The 21,713-nt window shown below is 46.0% G+C and overlaps 1 protein-coding gene across 4 annotated transcripts in view; it reads right to left on the bottom strand.

Annotated features, from left to right (window-relative positions):
- FAM193A (family with sequence similarity 193 member A) overlaps positions 1-21,713 on the bottom strand; it is a 104,571-nt gene that overhangs the window by 56,098 nt on the left and 26,760 nt on the right. For all 4 annotated transcript variants that reach the window (XM_045573983.1, XM_045573982.1, XM_045573981.1 and 1 more), the window contains exon 2: positions 15,114-15,359. In XM_045573983.1, the coding sequence (XP_045429939.1) occupies positions 15,114-15,359 (246 nt within the window). The remainder of the gene's footprint in view (positions 1-15,113; positions 15,360-21,713) is intronic.

Below are 21,713 nucleotides of genomic sequence, written 5' to 3'. Positions count from 1 at the left end.
CAAAAGACAAAGAGAGAATATTAAAAGAAGCAAGAGCAAAGAAGGTAGTAATCTATAAAGGAGCACCTATACGATTGTCAACTGACTTCTCAACAGAAACCATGCAGGCCAGAAGGGAATGGCAAGAAATATTCAAGGTGATGAATAGCAAGAACCTACAGCCAAAAATAATCTACCCAGCAAAGCTATCACTCAGAATCGAAGGCCAGATAAAGAGCTTCACTAATAAAAAAAAGCTAAAGGAGTTCATCACCGCCAAACCAGAATTATATGAATTGCTGAAGGGGGTTCTTTCAGAAGAGAAAGTAAACAAAGATAAAAATTATGAACAACAAATACGTAACTATCAACAAGTGAATCTAAAAACCAAGGAAATTAAAAAAATCTGATGAACAATATTAACTATTGAATATAATAGAATCAGAGGTATGGAAGGGGAGTGAACTGACGATTCTTGGGGAAAAGGGGAGAGGGGGGCGTGGGAAGAGACTGAACATAAACTGTGCACCTATGGATGAGGACAATGGGGAGAGGGGAAAGGGCAGAGGGTGGGGTGGGAACCTGGTGGAGGAGAGCAATGGTGGGGGGGGGGGGAAGGAACATTTGTAATAATATGAACAATAAAAACTTATAAAAAGAAAAATAAAAAATAAAAAAAAATAAAAAAAATAAACTCACAGAAAGAGAAACTAAAAAAAAAAAAATAATAATAATCCCATTTACTACTGCAACAAAAAAATTAAGATACCTAGGAATAGACTTAACTAAGGAAGTAAATGACCTGTACTTGGAAAACTATTGGACATTGAAAACAGACAGAGGAAGACACAAATAAATGGAAGAATATACCGTGTTCAAAGACTGGTAGAATAAACATCATCAAAATGTCCATACTACCCAAAACAATCTATAGATTCAATGCAATCCCCACTAAGATACCAATGGAATATTTCACAAACCTAGAATAAACTCTCCAAAAATTCATCTGGAATAAAAAAAAGACCCCGAATAGCCACAGCAATCCTAAGAAAGAACAAAGTTGGAGGGATCACAATACCAGATATCTAGCTGTATTACAAAACTACTGTTCTCAAAACTGCCTGGTACTGGCACAACAACAGACATATAGACCAATGGAACGAAACAGAACCCAGAAACCCACCCAAGCCATTTATGCTCTGTTGTTATTTGACAAAGGAGGCAAGTGCATACAATGGAGTAAGACAGTCTCTCCAATAAATGTTGTTGGGAAAATTGGACAGACACATGCAAAAAATGAAACTGGACTACCAACTTACATCGTACACAAAAATAAACTCAAAATGGATAAAGAACTTAAATGTAAACTGGTAAACCATAAAATTCTTAGAAGAATCCATAGGCAGCAAAATATCCAACATATGTCATAGCAATATCTTTACAGATACAGCTCCTAGGGCAAGGCAAACTAAGGAAAAAAATAAACAAACAGGACAACATCAAAATAAAAAGCTTCTGCACAGCAAAAGAAACCACCAACAAAACAAGAAAGCCCACTGCATGGGAGAACACATTTGCCAATGTTATCTCCGATAAGGGTTTAATCTCCAAAATTTACCGGGAACTCATACAACTTAACAAAAGGAAGATAATCCAATAAAAAATAGGCAAAGGACCTAAGTAGATACTTTTTGAAAGAGGACATACGGAAGGCGGACATTTGAAAACCATGCTCAAAGTCACTAATCATCTGAGAGATGTAAATCAAAACAACAATGAGGTACCATCTCACACCTGTCAGAATGGCTACCATCAACACATCAACAAACGATAAGTACTGGCAAGGACGTGGAGAAAAAGGAACCCTCGTGCACTGCTGGTGGGAATGCAGACTGGTGCAGCCACTGGGGAGAACAGTATGGAGTTTCCTGAAAAAGTTAAAAATGGAACTCCTGTTTGACCCAGTGATTCCACTCCTAGGACTATATCCCAAGAAAATAGAAGCACCAATCAGAAAGGACATATGCACCCCTATGTCCATAGCAGCACAATTTACAATATACCTGAGATCTGGAAACAGCCTCAGTGCCCATCAGCAGATGAACGGATTTAAAAAATGTGGTACATCTACACAATGGAATACTACTAGATGTACTAGTTAATAACGTGGATTTTATAATAAAAGAAAACACGGTAATTTCAAGAGAAACATCAAAAGTGCTTTATCAAAGTAATATCCATTGCTAGCTACACATTCCCCCCATCTTTCAGAGAATTTGTGGGTACCGTCCCAATAGAACTTTTCTTATTTTGAGGCAAACCATTCAGAGACCCAATTTTCCACTTCTTCATATGTTTTGAAGTGCTGCTCAGAAAGTGTGTGTGCCATCGATGGGAACAAGTGGTCCTCTGAAGGAGCAAGGGCTGGTGAATACACCGGATAGGTTAATACTTCCCAGGCAAGATCTTTTAACGTGTCTTTAACGTGTGTGATGGTGCATCATCATGAAGCAAAATTACTTTGCCGTGTCTTCTGGCCCATTCTGGTCATTTCACAATCAAAGTGTGGTTCAAATTGATTATGTGTTATCAGTAGCGATCAGTATTAACGGTTTTACCTGAGTTTAGCTCATAATACACCACACCTTCCTGATCCCACCAAACACAGAGCAGTGTCTTCTTTCCGAAGCGATTTGGCCTTGCAGTCCATGTTGATGGTTGACCTGGATCAGGGGTCCTCAAACTTTTTAAAGTGGGGGCCAGATCACGGTCCTTCAGAGAGCTGGAGGGCCGGACTATATGAACTACTAATTCCTACTGTAACACCTCGGCTGCGCTCACTGCCCAAAAAACCTGGCGGGCCGGATCAGACTCCTCTGCAGGCCGCATGTGGCCCGCGGGCCGTAGTTTGAAGACGCCTGCCCTGGATCAACCCATGATTGTGTGCATTTGGGATTCTCAAAATAAATCCACTTTTCATTGCCAGTCACAATTCAATGCAAAACAGACTTTCTTTTGTGCCATTGAAATATTTTATTGATGACTTTTCGGTTTTCCATGTGTCTTTTGTTCAGTTGATGTGGCACCCATTTTCCTTCCTTTAAAATCTTTCCCATTGCTTGTAAACGATCAGAAATTGTTTGCTGAGCAAAGTTTAATCTTTCTGCAAGTTGTTTTTGAGTTTGACACGCATCTTCATTCAATGCTTGTAATTGTTGGTCTTCAAACTTTTTCGATTGACCTGAATGTTCTTTGTCTTTCACATCGAAATCATCACTTTTAAAGCGTTTAAACTAGCGGTCACAAGGATCTTGAGATGGAGTATGCTCACCATAGGCTTCCCAAGTTCGATAACTTTTTCTTCAAAATAATGAATTAAAGCTTCCCACAAATGCTCTTTTTTTGGCATAAAATTCAACACTTAAAATTTTTTTTTAATATTTTTTATTGCATATAAACATAACCAATGAATACAAGACACGAGGGGGGGGAAGGTGAAGGCATATTCGTGGGGGGCGGGGGGGAGGCTAGAGGGAATTCAAGGGGGGACATATGTGCTACTATTTATAATGCTTCAAACAATAAATAAATAAATAAATAAATACACACACACACACACACACACACACACACACACACCCCGTATTTTCCGGCGTATAAGACAACCCCCTAATATATATATATATATTATATATTTATATATTATATATATTATATATTATATATTATATATAATATATATATATATATATTTTTTTTTAGTTAAAGCATAAGATGACCGGAAGTATAAGACGACCCCCTAATTTTACAGTTAAAACATAGGTTTAGGCTTATATTCGCTGTATAAGACTACCCCCCACTTCCGAGGCAACACCAACTCTTTTTTTAATAGACCGCCTCTCCGACTCTGGCCAATCTGAGCAGGCTTTTTACTAGAACACAGTGTCGTCTTATACGCCGGAAAATACATGTGTGTGTGTGTGTGTGTGTGTGTGTGTGTGTGTGTATGTTTTATTGATTTTTTTACAGAGAGGAAGGGAGAGGGATAGAGAGTTAGAAACATCTATGAGAGAGAAACATCGATCAGCTGGCCCCTGCACACCTCCTTCTGGGGATGTGCCTGCATTCAAGATAGATGCCCTTGACTGGAATCAAACCCAGGACCTTTCAGTCCACAGGCCGACGCTCTATCTACTGAGCCAAACCAGTTAGGGAAAATTCGACATTTTTAAGTGTAAAAATATCTATGATGTTAACACTTTCAGCAAATTTGGCATATGAAGTTTTGAAGCTTGCTGTCAATATATCAAAATAGCATACATATCAAATCGCATATATATCAACATATGTGCAACTCCATCTATTGAAAAAAAATCCCATTATTAACTGGCACACCTAGTACACTGCTGCAAAAAAGGAACTCTTACCATTTGCAGCAGCATGGATGGTCCTGGAGAGCATTATGCTAAGTGAAATAAGCCAGTCAGAGAAAGATAAATATGATCTCACTCATGTAAGGAATATAATGAACAATATAAACTGATGATCAAAAATAGAGCCAAAGAAAAAAATATCTTAGAATATAATAGAAATAATCCTGTTATTTGCAGATTTTTAATATTTATAAAATATTAAACTTTTGTAATATTATACTATGTTAGAACAGTTTTAGTAATATATTTAAAATATTAATGTTTATTGCATGTAACACTATATTTAAAGTCGTTTTTCTTGAAATATTCATGTTTACTTCATGTAAATGCTAATTATTTTATATCTACAATTTGCTAACAGATTTATTTTGTATATTGTAAAAGAAATGAAATAAAAAATAAAGGTGAAAAGAAAAAAGAAGATACCTGAAAAATACCCCAAAATATTTGGAGGTTAAAAACAAATGAACAAAAAAAAAAAAACACTTCTAAATAATCTATGGGTCAAGAAGGTCACAGTTCAATTCCCAGACAGGACACATGCCTGGGATGTAGACTCGATCCCCAGTGGGGGACATGCAGGAGGCAGCCAATCAATGATTCTCTCTCGCCCAGACTGTGTGACTCAGTGGTTGAGCGTTGACCTATGAACCAGGAAGTCATGGTTTGATTCCCGATTCCGATCAGGGCACAGGCCCAGGGTTGTAGGCTCAATCCCCAGTAGGGGGTGCGAAGGAGACAGCTGATTAATGATTCTTTCATCACTGAAGTTTTTCTTTCTCTCTTCCTCTCTCTTCCTCTCTGAAATCAATAAAAAATATGTTTTTAAAAAGCCAGGGGTCAAAGAAAAATCATAAGGGAAATAATAAAATGTTTTGAGCAGAATGAAAGACAACATATCAAAAATTTGGGAATGCAGCTACAATAATACTTAGAATTTTATAAAATTAAACATGTGTGACAGAAAAGGAGGTCTCAAATCACTAACGTAAACTTCTATCTTAAGAAGCCAAAAGAATAACAAATTAAATATAAAGTAGAAAGACAGCCGAAACCGGTTTGGCTCAATGGGTAGAGCGTCAGCCTGCGGACTGAAGGGTCCCGGGTTTGATCCCGGTCAAGGGCATGTACCGTGGTTGCGGGCACATCCCCAGTGGAAGGATGTGCAAGAGGCAGCTGATCGATGTTTCTAACTCTCTATCCCTCTCTCTTCCTCTCTGTAAAAAATCAATAAAATATGTTTAAAAAAACACAACCGACTTAAAAAAAAAAAGAATAACAAATTAAATATAAAGTAGAAAGACAGCCAAAACTGGTTTGGCTCAGTGGTGGAGCGTCGGTCTGCGGACTGAGGGATCCCAGGTTCGATTCCGGTCAGGGGCATGTGCATTGGTTGAGGGCACATCCCCAGTGGGGGATGTGCAGGAGGCAGCTGGTCGATGTTTCTCTCTCATCCATGTTTCTGGCTCTCTATCCCTCTCCCTTCATCTCTATAAAAAAATCAATAAAATATATTTTTAAATAAATAAATAAATAAAAATATAGAGAGACAGAAATAATAAACTTAAGAGCAAACATTAATGGAATAGAAAATAGTAAATCAATTCAACCGAAATGTGTTGTTTTTTAAAGAGGAATAAAGGATAAACCTCTACCCAGGTTGTGAGGGGGGAAAAAGAGAGAGAGATAAAACTCAACCAAAATATCAGGAATGAAAGAAGTGGGGGTAGTGTGCAATCACCACAGATCCCATAAATTAAGAGATAAACTTTATAAAATAAATTGAACTCCTAGTTCAAAACTGTCCCAATAAAGCAACTCTGGGTGAAGACAGCATCACCAGGAAATTACCAAACATTTAGTAGAAGTAACAGGAATGCTACACAAACTTTTCAAAGAAAAACCGGAGAGAATGCTTCCTTGTTCATTCTATGAGGTAATACTCTGACAACAAAACCACACAGAGATATTGGGTGACAAGAAACCTACAGACTAAGATACCCTGGGAACATAAGACACAATAATCCTTAAAGTGTTAGTAAATCCAACAGAGCAACCTACAGAAAGGATAACACATACATCACAACCAACTCTGGATTATCCCAGGAACGTAACGTTCTTCAACATTTAAATATATTTTTTATTAATTTTTACAGAGAGGAAGGGAGAGAGATAGAGAGCTAGAAACGTCGATGAGAGAGAAACATTGACCAGCTGCCTCTTGCACACCCCCTACTGGGGATGTGCCCACAACCAATGTACATGCCCCTGACCAGAATCGAACCCGGGCCCTTTCAGTCCTCAGACCGACGCTCTACCACTGAGCCAAACCGGTTTCGGCAGTTCTTCAACATTTAAAAACTACCATAACTAGCCCTGACCGGTTTGGCTCAGTGGATAGAGCATCGGCCTGCGCAGTGAGAGGTCCCAGGCTCAATTCTGGTCAAGAGCATGTACCTTGGTTGCTGTCACATCCTCATGTGTGGGGGAGGGGAGGTTGTAGAAGGCAACTGATCAATGTTTCTCTCATTGATGTTTCTAACTCTCTATCCTTCTCCATTCTTCTCTGTAAAAAAGCAATAAAATATGTTTAAAAAAATAAAATAAACCACCATAACTAATTTTAACAAAAACACCTCCATGATCATTTCAATAGATGTAGAAAAAGTTTTACAAAATGAAATATCCATTCATGATAAGACTCAGCAAACTAAAATCAGAAGTATACTTCCTTCAACCTGATCTATAAAAACCTACACCTAACATCGTACTTAGCAATAAAAGACTAAGCGCTTTTCCCCTAAGACTGGGAACAGGCAAGAATGTCCGCTCACACCGCTCCTATTCAACTTCATACTAGAGGTCCTAACACATGTAACACAGCAAGAAAAAGCAGCAGACATACAGATTGGAAAGGAAGAACCACATCACTAACAGATGACATGATCATCTACGTAGACAATCCTAAGGAATCTACCAACAGACCACTAAAATAAATGGGATTTCATAGGATATAAATGCAATATACAAAAAAACAGTTGCATTTCTATATACTAGCAATAAGCAATTGGATATTTAAAAATTCTAGAAGCATAATTTAAAATAGCAAGAAAAATATGAAATATCAATACTTTGAAAAGTGTTCAATACACTATATGCAAAGCCTATAGTTTTAAGATTAGAAAACTATTCTAAGAATAAACATGAAAGACCTAACTTAATGAAGGTTCATACCACATTCATGGATTGGAAGACTCAATGTTAAGGTGTCAATGTTTCCCAAACTGGTCTATAACTCAACACAGTGCCAGTTAAAATCTCAGGGCAGGTATTTCTGCAGAAACTAACAAGACGATTCTAAACTTTTTATGGAAACACAAAGGACCTAGAACAGCCAAACACTTAAAAATAACAAAGCTGGGGACCACTACTACCAGATTTCATACCTCAGCTTCTCGAATCAAGACGGCATGACACTGGCAAAGGACCGTACGTATGCAAAGTGGCGCTCAGAGTCCAGAAGCAGGCCCACTCATGTGGCATCAACTGTTTTTTTATGAAAATGCCGAGGTAATTCAACAAGGAAAAACAGTATTTTCAACAAACAGTCTGGAACAACTAGACATTCATATACAAAAAGGATGAACTGCAACTCTTTACAAAAGACACAAAAGTTCACTCAAAATGGGTCACAGATCAAATGTATAAGCTCAAACCATAAAACATCTAGAAAAAAACACAGAGCAAAAGTTCTTTAAACATTAGGCAGCCAAGACTTCTCCCGTAGAACACAGAAGCCCAAACCACTTCAAAGTTGATACCTTAGACTTGGCCCAAATGTAAAGCTTTTGCTCTTCATAAAAGAGTGTTATATAATGCCAAGGCAAGCCACACACTGGGAGAAAATATCTGAAAAACATGTCTAATAAAAGTCTTGTTTTATTAAGAGATGCAAATCAAAACAACAATGCGGCACCATCTCACACCTGTCAGAATGGCCAACGTCAACAAATCAACAAACGACAAGTGTTGGCGAGGTTGCAGAGAAAAAGGAACCCTCGTGCACTGCTGATGGGAATGCAGACTGGTGCAACCACTGTGGAGAACAGTCTGGAGCTTCCTCAAAAAACTCAAAATGGAACTCCCATTTGACCCAGTAATCCCACTCCTAGGAATATATCCGCCCGTGCAGAGGGCCAGGAAATGTGTCCGAGCCCAGCCCTGAGCCACGGCTCCAGAACCTTCTTTGTGATGAAACAGGAAGCGCACACAGAGCGTCCCCATGTGGGGAGAAGGCCTGACAGACTGAACAAGGCAATCCAGACGTGGCCATTTGCCAGACATTTTCTCAAAAATGAATGAACGGAGCCTGTCGCTTCCAGGGAAACAGCTGCCACTCTCGGTGGCTAATCAGTAAATCGGAGCTTTCCGGCAAGAATCAGTCTGGCAAGCCTGTGCCATCTCCGTGGCCCAAAGCTGCTCAGCGTTCCGGCTTTCCTGTGAGTGCGGTGGCGAGCACAGACATGCGTTCTCCCCACCGAACAGGAGAGGTGCCGGCATCAGCGCCGTCTGCCTCACCTGGTAAGCCACTGCTCTTACCGATGACCAGTGCGTGGTGTTACCAAGTCCCACGTTTGCAAGGAGTCACGCAGAGTGTGAGAGCAAGGACTTGTTTAACACAGGGAAATAACTGCTGCTGCCTGACTCTTCGCTGGAACTCACCATTAACAAGCTACTTCTGGTCAGCGTGCTTAGAAGAAAATGCAGTTATCTATTGTAAAAAAGCTACTGAAATATTTTCTCCAATCAAAACAGCCTATCACGACAGATTGAGAATCTGGCATCTCCTATTAAACAAACATTAGATTGAGAATCTGGCATCTCCTATTAAACAAACATTAAAAAGATTTTCTAAACAATGCTACTCTAATCACTAAATTATTTTTTTAAATAATTTTTTATTGATTTCAGAGAAAGAGAGGAAGGGAGAGGGAGAGAGAGAAACATCGATTGGCTGTCTCCTGCATGCCTTCCACCGGGGATCAAACCACAACTTGGGCATGCGCCCCAACTGGGAACTGAACGCGAAACCTTTTGGTGCATGGTATGACAACCAACTGAGCCGCATGGACCAGAGCCCTCACTAAATTATTTTTGTTTCAGAAAATAGTTTTCACTGAAAAATACGCTACTGAGTCAGCTCTCGCTATAGATCCCCCACGACTGCCTGCTCCCCCCGCGCCCCAGACAGCTGAGAGCCTGAGATCCCGGGCGGCGCTCCAGCAGGAGCCCGGACACCAGGCGGCGGTGCATCAGGAGGTGACAGCAAAGCGAGTCTCCAACAAAATACCTGAGACGCAAAGTAATGCTACTGCACTGGTATCTGTGCCAAGTTCAAAGCAGCAGGCACCCAAGGACGATGAGTGGGATGGAGGGCATCGGCTTAGCTAACCAAGAGCAGGAGCGCGCTCTGGAGAAGACGGAGGCCTGCGGGGCACAGGGGGATGTGCTGGGCGCCGGGCCTGTGTGGTGAGAGCTAAACCGACACAGACCAGCAATCCTTCAGGGACAAAGGTCAAGGTCACTACTGACAAGTACCCTGTTTCCCCGAAAATAAGACAGTGTCTTATATTAATTTTTTCTCCCAAAGTTGCGCTAGGTCTTATTTTCAGGGGATGTCTTATTTTCAGGGAAACACGGTAGGACAAGAGAGACCAAGTTAAGCCGCCTCTGTGACGACTGCTCACCCAATGCAGGCCACAGCCAGGGGCTGAATAGGAGAAGTGAGGAGAGGGGAGGAGTTCACATAGGACACAGCAAGAAGCCCTTAGGACAAAGGGGCTCAGATGATTTCAGTGCAAGAAAAAGAACAATGCGGCCCCAGCCGGCGTGGCTCAGTGAGTAAAGCTTTGGCCTGCGGACTGAAGAGTCCCATTTTCGAATCTTTTCAGGGCACATGCTCAGGTTGCAGGCTCCATCCCCAGTGGGAGGCATGTAGGAAGCAGCCAATCCGTGATTCTCTCTCAGCATTGATATTTCTATCTCTTTCTCCCTCTCCCTTCCTCTCTGAAACCAATAAAAATAAATAAAATTAAAATACATTTTAAAAAAGGGAACAATGTAGGATTTAATCATTTTAACCTATATTCACCCAGCACAGCCTTGAAACATGTAAATCAAAATGGAAATATTTATAAGGAAAGAAAGACAAATATACATGACAGTAGGAGACTTTAACGGATATTACTCTGAAATTGAGAGTGTCAAGCACACAAAGAACCAATAAAAATACAAAAGGGCTACGAGCTTAATTAACAAGGGAAGACATGGAGTTCTCCTGCCTAACCTGAGGAGACATTCTGAAGCTCCCACGGACATTCATAAACACTGAACCACTTATTAGTGAGACCGACCACAGACCATGACCGCTAATTCTAACAGCAGTGAAGTAAAAGTCAGTATGATTCTAGGTAAACCTAGAGGTATGTTTGGATATTTATGAATAGTAGATAATTCATAGTTCAAAACAGAAATACTGAAAATTGGGTAATACTTATAATTGAGCCAATACAACTAACATTTTAAAATCTAGAGCATCAATTAGAGGTTTCCAGCACATACCAGAGAAGAACAGGGACTGGCGGGTAAGAAAGAACACAACCTAGGAAAGCAGGAGAGCAGCCACCGAAAGAAAGGAGAAGCCACGGCCTCCGTGGCCACGCTCAGCGGGACCGCCTGGGAGGAGCCGGTGACTCCGGGAGGCCTCGGGCAGCGGCACGGGGACGGCTCTCTCCTCCTGCTCCCAAGCAGCAGGCTGGCGAGGCTCCGGCTCCCACCGTCTCCGGTGAGAGCAGCACAGGAACGCAGCTCCCCAAAGCAGACGGCACCTTGCTCCGGCTCCAGGGCGCTCGTCAGCAGCCCCTCCCGCTGGAGGCATGCGCACCCCGCTCCAGAGCAAGACACCTGGAGACGCTCGTGTCTCTGACTGGCAGGTGTCCGCCGCCACACCTTCCTCCAGAGCAACCCGAACGCCTCCAGAGGACAGACCAGAACCTGACAGGGATCCTCTGGAGATGAGAGGATGGCGGAGAGACAAGGGAGAGGGACAGCAACTGCTGTGTTCACGGGTACCTTCCCACCTCTCCTGTCCCACAGCATTCACTAATCACACGTCACACTCACATAAAGCTGCAGTGATGCATGAAACAGACCAGGTAAAAGGAGAGAGATTTTAAAAATTAAAAAGTTCTTCTTTGAAAAGATAAAATTGACAGACTTCTAGCAAGACTGGTTAAAAAAAAGGGGGGGGGCCAGAAATATGAGGAAATCCAAGAGTTGCATCTACAAATACGGTCAGAATTAAAGAGACGGTCTGCACACAATTGCATACCAATAACTGATAATTTCTTTTTTTTTTTTTAATATATTTTATTGATTTTTTACAAAGAAAGGAGAGGGATACAGAGTTAGAAATATCGATGAGAGAGAATCATCGATCAGCTGCCTCTTGCACACCCCCTACTGGGGATGTGCCCGCAACCAAGGTACATGCCCTTGACGGGAATCGAACCCGGGACCTTTCAGTCCACAGGCTGATGGTCCTATCCACTGAGCCAAACCGGTTTCGGCAATAACTGATAATTTCTAAAAGTAGTTTACCAAAACTAACCAGAAAAGACATGGAAGTTTAAAACGTTAAACCGGAAGTTTCACATTCAGAGACATGCCTGGTTTGAAGGGGCGAGAGGAGATGGTGCAGCGGGAAGGAGGCTGGACAAAGGCGGGCTGTTTAACAGAGGCGGTTCCAGAGCTCCTGCTTCTCCTGGGCAGCACCCCGGACAGGAAAGGTCTGTGACACGTAAGAGGGAAAGGACAGCCCCGCGGCGTGGCTGCCCGGGCACCACGGGGTCATTGATTCGATTCCCGGTCAGGGCACAGCCTGAGTTGCGGGCTTGGTCCCCGGGAGGGGATATGCAGGAGGCAGCGGATCAATGAGTCTCTCTCATCATTTCTCTCGCTCCCTTTCCCTTCCCTCTCGGCAATCACTAAACATATGCTGAATTTTTTTTAAAGGAAGATAATAACCAAGCATGAAGCCTTGTGGGGGTGGGAAGGGAGAGGTACCTGGAAGCCCCAGACAAGGGGGTAAGAAGGAGCTTGGCCCTGACGGGGAGGGAGTTGGGAAGAGAGAAGAAAGGTTCCCACCACATGGGGTGTGGTGACGTAGCCAGAGCAAAGTCCAAGTGCAGAAGCAACTCCACATCCATCCACAGCAAATGAGAAACAAGCTGTTCATCACACACACAGCAGGCCGAGTGCCGGGAAAGGAGGACCGCGGAATGGAGCCAGGGCGAAGGCTGAGGGAGGGGTGCGAGGGGAGCTGCTGCCGGTGAGAGTGAGCCAGGGAGCCTGTGCAGTGGTGGTCACACAACTGCCAGAGTTTGTCAGACTCACTGACCTGTATCCCCTTTAAAAGGGCGAACCTTTCCACATGTAAATTATATCTGTTTTTAAAGGCCAGCAATGGTAACCAGCTTACACAGAGAGGCCAACTTTATGAAAGAACAGAAGGTCCAAGCTGCAAACACAGGCAATGAGACACCTCGGTGACCTGGGTCACTCTTTTCGGTGCGGAGGAAAGCCTCACTGGATAATCCATTATCAGGGCAAACGGGGAGTCTGGAAGCGAGACTCCCGAAGGGCAAGAGAAATCAGAGGTGCTTCCACCTGCGTCCAAACCAGGAAGAGAAGCAGCAACCCTTCTCCGAAGGACAGCAGGTGGACAGGACTGGACACTGGAAGGAAGGGCAGCAGAGCTGAAGGGACAGAGAGCCTGGGCGGTGGGGACTGGACACGCCGCTGACAGAGCTCGGGAACAAGCTACACGAGTGGCTAGAACCGGGGAGACCAAACACCGGAAGTGCACACAGAAAGGAGACAAGTAACGTGACAAAGCAGGAATGTCTGCGGATTAAAAACTCAACGCTGCCTACCCACCTTCTTCATCTCCGATGAGGGAGCCCACGGCCTCCTCCTTTCTTTGTTCATTCATTTAGGCCAGTGTTTCCCAAAGTGTGGTACACGTACCCCCAGGGGTACGGGAAGAGTTTGGTGGGGGTACTTGTTGCACCGGAGTTTGGTGGGGATATGCACTGCACCGTGCTTAGTTGCGCCTAATTCTACGTTCTCAGGAGTACGAGGGGTACTCGGCGTTACGAAAATTATAGAAGGGGCACACATATGTCAAAAGTTTGGGAAACACTGACTTATGCCTTCATTAATGGGAATACTTTGGGCACTAAAATATGCCAGGCTCGGCACTGTTCTCGGTAAGGAACACGACACAAAAACAACCGCCCTCACGGAGCATGTTCCAGTGAAGAAGGAATACGAAGGGAATACAACCCTAGCCGGTGTTGCTCAATGGATAGAGCATTTGGCCTGTGGACCAAATGGTCCCGGGTTCGATTCTGGTTGAGAGCACATACCTCAGTTGCAGGCTCCTCCTCAGCCTGGCCCTGGTCGGGACACATGCAGGAGGTAAACAGCTGATGTGTTATTCTCACATTGATGCTTCTCTCTGTCTTTCCCTCTCTCCCACTCTCCCTAAAATTCATGGGAAAATATCCTCGGGTGAAGATTAACAACAAAACACAAAGTGAATGCGCAGTGGTCAGAAAGCGGCGCCAGAGGGACAGAGCAGGAGAAGGGGCATGTGGGAGGCCAAAATCCATTTCTTTCCAGGCTTAGTTATCAAGGCACTACTCCAGAACATAACACAAGACTGGGGTGCTGCCTTCAAGGAAACCGCAAAACAGAAATCCCCGGCTCAGTGGCAGGCAGCAAGGAGACAGGGGAGACCAGGAGACCAGACAGCGTACCCTATGCAGCAGCAAACACTCACCGGGAGCAGTCTGAGGTCAGAACACGGGTCACAGGACAGCAGCTTCCAAGCAGAGACCAAAGGAGCAGAGAAGCCTAGACTGTGGGGCCTCAAATAGCTGCAAAAGCCAAGTCCTTCCAGAACCCAGAGAGCAGACTGGAAAGCCCTTTCAGAGCCACGGCCCCTAAGCCGCAGTCTGGGCCAGCAGTCAGATAAGGTGTGGCCTTCCCCGGCAAGCCTGGGCCTCGAGAAAGCCCCCCGTAGTGAGACATGGAATCAGGTAGAGGAGGAGAGCAGGACGGGAGAACTGCCGCTGGGAACGAACCTCGGGTGAGCTACCAGCACACGGAGTGTCTAACGCCTTCTAGCTTTGCAGAAAACTGCTTTGTTTGCCAAAGAAACCTTGAGACCACACTGAAAGCATGCTACTCAAGCTGTCTGACCAAGGGGGCAGGTCCCTACCACCTCCTGCCGGTGTGACAGGGAGGACAGGAGGACAGCCCGCGGGGGCGGGGGGGGCAGAGACAGAGGATGGCCAGTAGGTCCCTACCACCTCCTGCCGGTGTGACAGGGAGGACAGGAGGACAGCCCGCGGGGGCGGGGGGGGCAGAGACAGAGGATGGCCAGTAGGTCCCTACCACCTCCTGCCGGTGTGACAGGGAGGACAGGAGGACAGCCCGCGGGGGCGGGGGGGGCAGAGACAGAGGATGGCCAGTAGGAGTTGCTCCAGAGAGCAGACCCGGGCCAACAGCCTCACTGCCCAGGAAGCCCAGACCTCTGGCTGGAGTCAGGGAGCGCGGAGCTCGCAGGGCACTCACCGCGGGCTGGTCCAGGCCGCCGTGCCGCTCCTCCTTCTCCACGGTGCGCCTGCAGTCGGGGCACACCCACAGCGGCAGGTGCAGCACGCTGTTGCCCTTGGGAGCCACGGAAAGGGCCAATTTGCTCGCAGTCTTGATCCCGCTCTCTAGGAAGGAGGAGTCTTTCCGCTCGCTTCTGCACAGAAGACAGTAGTCCCCGGCGGGGTAGGGTGGAGTTCTGTGATTCATGCCAAAGTTAAACGGAGTCTGGAATAGAAAAATGTTTTCTATTTTCAATACATAATCCACAAAACCAAGATCATTAAAAAACACGTCGCTCTGAAATTACAATGCATGTGTGTTTAGGGAAAGAAACATCAAGTAGAGAATTTGTTGAAGAAAACTGGACCTCATGTTCTAGGATCTCATCGTACTTCAAATAAAACAGTGCTGCCAGAGCATCTTAGGGGAGTTAGAAATCTCCACGGGCCCTGCCCTGACTTCTGTGTTAGCTCCCACCATGCAGCGCGAACCAGTGTTCCGACAGAGGAAGCACCCATGAAAGTGATGCTTTGCATCAACCAAGTTCAGAGTCACCACTCTAGGTCTGTTGGTGCACTGCTCAGGCCCGGGGCACAAGTCAGCAGGCTCAACCCACCTCCAAGGCGGCCACTGGGGGTCAAATCCCCCCCAAAAAACCCAGTCTCCCTTCCAGCTTGACAGCTATCCAATCTCGATGTCCATATTTGTAATCAGGTCTGAAACTACAGGGTGAGGGCAGGGTGGAAGCTCCAGGGCAGGAGGAAGAAGCAAGATTATGATCCTGTCCTCTCCCAAAGATTACCAACCGCCCTAACAGAAAAGTAAAATTGCCTTTAAAACACACAAACGGGCTCCCATGTAAAAACAGGCCTAACGTACAGGCGGTGGGGCAGTGGAGGTGGGCAGGGGGAGACGGGCCATCTGTCATAGTGTCAGTACATGTGTAAATAAGAAACAGGCCTAAACAACGTCAGCAAGCAGGCACCAAGACTTTAACCCAAATCAGCATGAGCCCAAGAGAATCATCGCTCCTCAGAGAAAACGTCTGTAACTCCTGAAGAGGTTCGACAGCACACCTGGGCAATAGCTGAGCAGGGAAGCCAGGTATGCCCTCCAGGGGCAGGCAAGCTCTGCCACAGCACAGGCAGGATGGAGGCGATGGAAACCTGCCTCTTCCTCCCGCCCCCGCCCCTGCCCAGGCCCCTGGCCCTCTGCAGGGCCCCTGCACAGGGTGAATCAGGAGGGAGGCAGCCCCGGGAATTTGGGGCTATTTCACATCTCGTTTCCCTCCAGGCCCCCTCCAGGCCCCCCAGCTCCTCCCTGTCCTCCACCCTGAGGCGCACACACGCCCTGGTTAACTGGACCACAGGTGCACCAGCTCCACTCCACAGCCCGGAAAGGCCAGCTGGGACCAGGTGCTTAAACAGGGGCGGAGAATCTAAATGAACAAATGACAGCAGCACTGGACCGAAGAGGGGCTTGCACGGGTTCTTGCCTTTTATAAGCAGGGGCAAAACTGCTTACCCTGTCACATTCCCAGGGTTGCAAGGCCTGACCCAAACCCAGCTGAGCAGCCAGCCATGTGAACGCCTGGGGGGTGAGGGGAGCGAACTGAGCCCTCTCTCTCAGTGGTATTCTAGAAGGCTCCAGACTGCTCCTCAAACCATGAAAGACCATGGCAGTCACTGTTGTTCTCTGTCCCAACACATGTGAGAAGTCTAAATGATGACAATTTGCCACACCATGCTGACTTAACTACGTAACCCAAAAGCCATTTCTGTCGCTAGTCCTGGAGAACAGCCCACCACCAACAAACGGCCCCGGCCTTCACACCTTTCTAGGCCATCTTTTACCAAAAGAGATGCTGGGTTCCCAGGTTACTAAGGCCCCCAAGCCAGAATCAAAAGAGCCAGCACCATGCATCTGTCCGTCCGTCCAGTATTTCCTGGGAGCCCACCATGTGCCAAGGCACTGGTCCAGGCACTGGGAACACATGGGGAATGAAATGAAAATCTTGGTCCTGAGAGTTAATGCTCTCGTCAAAGACAATAAGACAGGCAAGTAAAAAGTCATCAGGAGAACCACGAAGACAGTGTAGGTAAATGCCAGTTCTCGCCACTCCCACAACCACATCAAAATTACAACGAAAATACAGAATAGCCATCATTCAAAACCACCTGAAAGCTGGCTGAGAGAAGTCTGACACCTAGAGAAGTCTTTACTTCTCTGGAATGCACATCGAGACCGATGGTAGGGACAGAGGTGAGGGGCATTTAGAATTGAAGGTCAGTCAAAGAGCTTCACAGACAAGCAAAAGCTAGAGTTCATCACCACCAAGCCAGTATTATATGACATGCTGATGGCTACTGTTTAAGAAGAGGAAGAAGAAAAAAAGGTAAAAAATATGAATAAAATGGCAATAAATACATATCTATCAACAATTGTATAAAAAAATAAAAATAAATCTAATGAACAAAATAAACCGATGAATAAAACAAACCAGAGGCATGGAAACATGGACAGACGGGGGAATATGGAGGAACTTTCATAATCTTATATACATACATGATTACCTATGGACACAGACAATAGGGTGAAGGCTGGGGTGGGAGGAACCGTGCTCCAGGTGGTCCCAGGCGCAGGAGGGGCATGAAGGAGCAGAGCAGCCAGACTCGGGGTGTAGAGGTCGAGCCACAGGACTCACTGATGGGCCTGAGGAGGTGACGAGGACATCTGATAACAGAGTGCTGGGGGGGACGGGCTGGGACAGCGGGAGAACCGAGGGTTTGCTCTGGGCGCTGCACATATGAAGTGGGCGTTAGACTCCAAACAGCAGGGGGATTGGATTGTTTCTGAATGAACATTCTGGGAAAGGATGCAACTGGACATATAATTTGGGATCCCCAGCATGTGATCAGGAAAGCCATGGAGCTAGCTGCAGTCATCCATGGAGACGTCATAGACAATGTCCTGAACCAAAGTCAAAACTGCTCGACGCTTGACCAGCACGCTCAAATACGATGCTAGTCCTCCCAGGAGGTGAAACTCTCCCTCCACTCCTTTTTCAGGAAAGCAGGTCATTACAACACACACATGCACCACAACAAACAGGTCACTAAACACACACATGCACCACAACACCTGACCACGATTTAAGTTATCCAAACAACAATGCCCCACCAGGTGGTTACTCTCCTAACTGATTAAATGTGAAACACAAATATAAATTCCAGTGATCTTTTTGAAAACATTTTACAGCTGTACTAAAGCAGAACTGAGGTGCAATAAGCTGAAAATATCTGCAGCATGCACTTTGAATAATGTTGACATGTACACACCTGTGAAAGCATCACAATAATCCTATATAATAAAAACGCAGTATGCAAATTGTCCCCTCGACTGCAGTTCTTCCAGGAGCTCAACCAGGGGGCAGGCTGCCCAGCGGGGGGAGGGGGGAGGGGGGAGGCCCGGCCAGCAGCGGTAGCTGCTAGGGACCCTGCCAGAGCATGAATTTCATGCACTGGGCCTCTAGTCAAGACAATGAACACCGCCATTACCCACTCCAAGTTACCTGTGCCTCTATTTACCCAACTTCTACTCCCTTCTCCTCCAATCCTACCCCAGTCACAGGCAACCACTGGACTGAATTCTGTCTCTAAAGACTAATTTGCAATTTCCAGAACTCTATAAAATGGCACCACACACACATATCCTCTTCAGGCTGGCTTGTTTTGCAGAGTATTGTTATCGGGAGGTGATCCATGTATGGATGTATCAGAAACGTCTCCTTTTCATTACTGAGTAGCACTGCATTGGTAGGTGAGCCACACTCTTTATGCATTCTCCATTTGGAGAATTCTGGTTGTTTCCAGGTTGGGCTATTACAAAGAACAGCTGCTGCCTTGACCAAGTGGCTCAGTTGACTGGAGTCATCCCATAACCAAAAAGACTGTGGGTTCCAATCCTGATCAAGGCGCGTAGCTAGGCTGTGGGTTTGATCCCCAGTCGGGGCATGTACAAGAAGGCAACAAATTCATGTTTCTCTCTCTCCCATCCTTTCTAGCATCAGTAAAAACAGATCCTCGGGAGATTAAAAAAAAAAAAAAATAGCTGATGCCCTAACCAGTTTGGCTCAGTGGATAGAGCGTTGGCCTGTGGACTCAAGGGTCCCAGGTTTGATGCTGATCAAGGGCATGTACCTTGGTTGCGGGCACATCCCCAGTTGGGCATGTGCAGGAGGCAGCTGATTGAGGTTTCTCTGTCATCAATGTTTCTAACTCTCTCCCTCTCCCTTCCTCCTGTAAAAAATCAATATATATTTTTAAAAGAATAGCTGCTATAGACACTCATGTCCAACTCTTGGTGTGTGGAAGGTAAATGTCTGTTTTTTAATCCTCACCCAAGGACATGTTCATTGACTTTAGAGAGAGGAAGGGAGAAACATCATTTGTTGTTCCACTTACCCATTCATTCATTAGTTGGTTCTGGCTAAGTGCCCTGACCAGGAATTGAACCCAACAACCTTGGTGCATCAGGACAATGCTACAGCCAGCTGAGCAATCCGTCAGGGCATCCTGTGTAATGTTTAAGAAATTTCCCAGGTTCTCCAAAGGCCACTTTGGAGAGTTCTGGTGAACTACATCCTCATCCATGCGCAACTTGTTTTGACTCTAGCCACTGCAATGACGGTGCGCAACTGTCTCACTGTGGCTTTCCCTAGTGATTACATTACATATCCTTTCCCAGGCTTATATAGTATTTATTCAAATCTTTGGCCTGGCTCAGGCTTATCCATTTTATTAATCTTAAAAGAATTAACTAGCTTTTGGCTTCATGGAATGTCCATATTTAAAATTGTTTCTCATTAATGTTTGCTTTTATCTTATTACTAGAGGCCAGGTGCATGAAATTCATGCACGGGGGCAGGGGGTGTCCCTCTCCAACTTGGGACCACTCAAGTGATGTCTGACTGCCCGTTTAGGCCTGATCCCCAGTAGGAGGGTGTGCAGGAGGCAGCTGATGGATGTTTCTCTCTCATCAATGTCCAACTGCCAATGACCTGCCTCTCTGCCAGCAAACCTGCCTGGGAGGGCAGGAACGCTTCTCCTCTGTTCGCCACCTGGAAAACGCCCCTCCGCTTTCAACAGGGTTCACACATCACCGACCCTCTCAGACTCCTCTCGTCCGTCCTCCTCCTGCTCCCCCAGCATGTCAGAGCTTCTCCCAGGAGACCTGTCTCTCCTGATGAACTTGACTGTAAACTCCTTGAGAACACAAACATGGTCCCAATCACATTCCTTCTACTAACACCTTTCATAGCATCGCTCAGAGGCAGGCAATGTCCACTGAATGGACAAGCAGAAGACACTCCTTCTTGGGCTTATCATCCATCACTCCCAGTGGTTCTCAAAGCGATGGCCTCAGACAGGAAAAGGCTGTCTGCCTGACACAGGAGCCACTGAGCTGCCCACCAGGGCGCCGTGAGCAAGAAGACCCTGAAATCCCACATGGACTGCACAGTTCCGTGGCTGCACTGCCACTCCTTCAAAAGTGACCTTGGCCTCTTGGGGAACTCCTACGACCAATAGCTAAGGGAGAAAACGCTGAGTCTGTTTACAGATGGTGCTCACAGATGCGCTGGCCCAGTCAGCAGCAAGTGGCTGCAGTCCGACCCTGCACTCAGGTGGCCCGCGGCCGCATGGGGAAGGGAAAGCCAACCTGGAGTGGAAGTCTGGAAAGTCCCCTTGGCTGTCCCCCGTCAGGAGGAGAGATGGCCGCAGATGCAGAGCTAACCAATTCTCTGAGAGAGCCAGTGTTTGCTGGATGGTCGGGAATGTGGAAAGAATTGTCAGGGGCAGTTAGTGGCAGAGATCTAGAGCAGGAATCTGAGGTGGCACCAGATGCAAGGATACCTGTGTTTCATGTGAACGCTCAACAGTGCCATCTGCTGCAGAAGCAGCTGCCAACGACCGGTGGACAAGATGGCCTGCATGCGGATGTCTCAGCCTCTTTCCCCACCTCTTACTCCAGGGCTGCCACCTGAACTGCCCATGGATGCCCTGAACTTCCACTAGAACATTCAGGGCTGTCCACTGCTAGGCACCTGCAGGGCACAGCTTCTCCGGGGGATTGGCATTGTGTGCTTTCTCCAGCTCTGAACTCAGGAAGCAGCAACATAACCAGGAGCCCCAAGGAGCCCAGAGCTGTGCCTCCACCTACGTCATAGCTTCCTGCACCCTCCCCAGCCCCACACTGCCCACACCAGGGTGGCACACTCACGTCAATGGGTATGACAGTTCCTGACACAGAGTAAGGGCTCTATAATTGCCAACTAATGCTCAGACATATTAACAATTGGTTTTGGCAGAGCCGTTCAGCAGCAATTGCTTACGCTGTAAATCAATGCCAAAATAACTGGATAAACTAATGTTTGGGCCCTTCCCTGTTTAAGTCCTGGGCTGCTGCTGCTTCTGTCACTGCTGTCCAGCCCTCCTAACACACAGTCTCTGGAGAGCAGAAACCACACCCAGGACCGCCGGACAGCCTGGCCACGGCAAGCAGCACATAGCGGGTTATGCG

The sequence above is a fragment of the Pipistrellus kuhlii genome, unplaced genomic scaffold, assembly GCF_014108245.1.
Source record: "Pipistrellus kuhlii isolate mPipKuh1 unplaced genomic scaffold, mPipKuh1.p scaffold_m20_p_58, whole genome shotgun sequence".
Lineage (NCBI taxonomy): Eukaryota > Metazoa > Chordata > Mammalia > Chiroptera > Vespertilionidae > Pipistrellus > Pipistrellus kuhlii.
The sequence above is the reverse complement of the archived record's forward strand: the minus strand, read 5'-3'. Positions and strand labels throughout refer to the sequence as shown.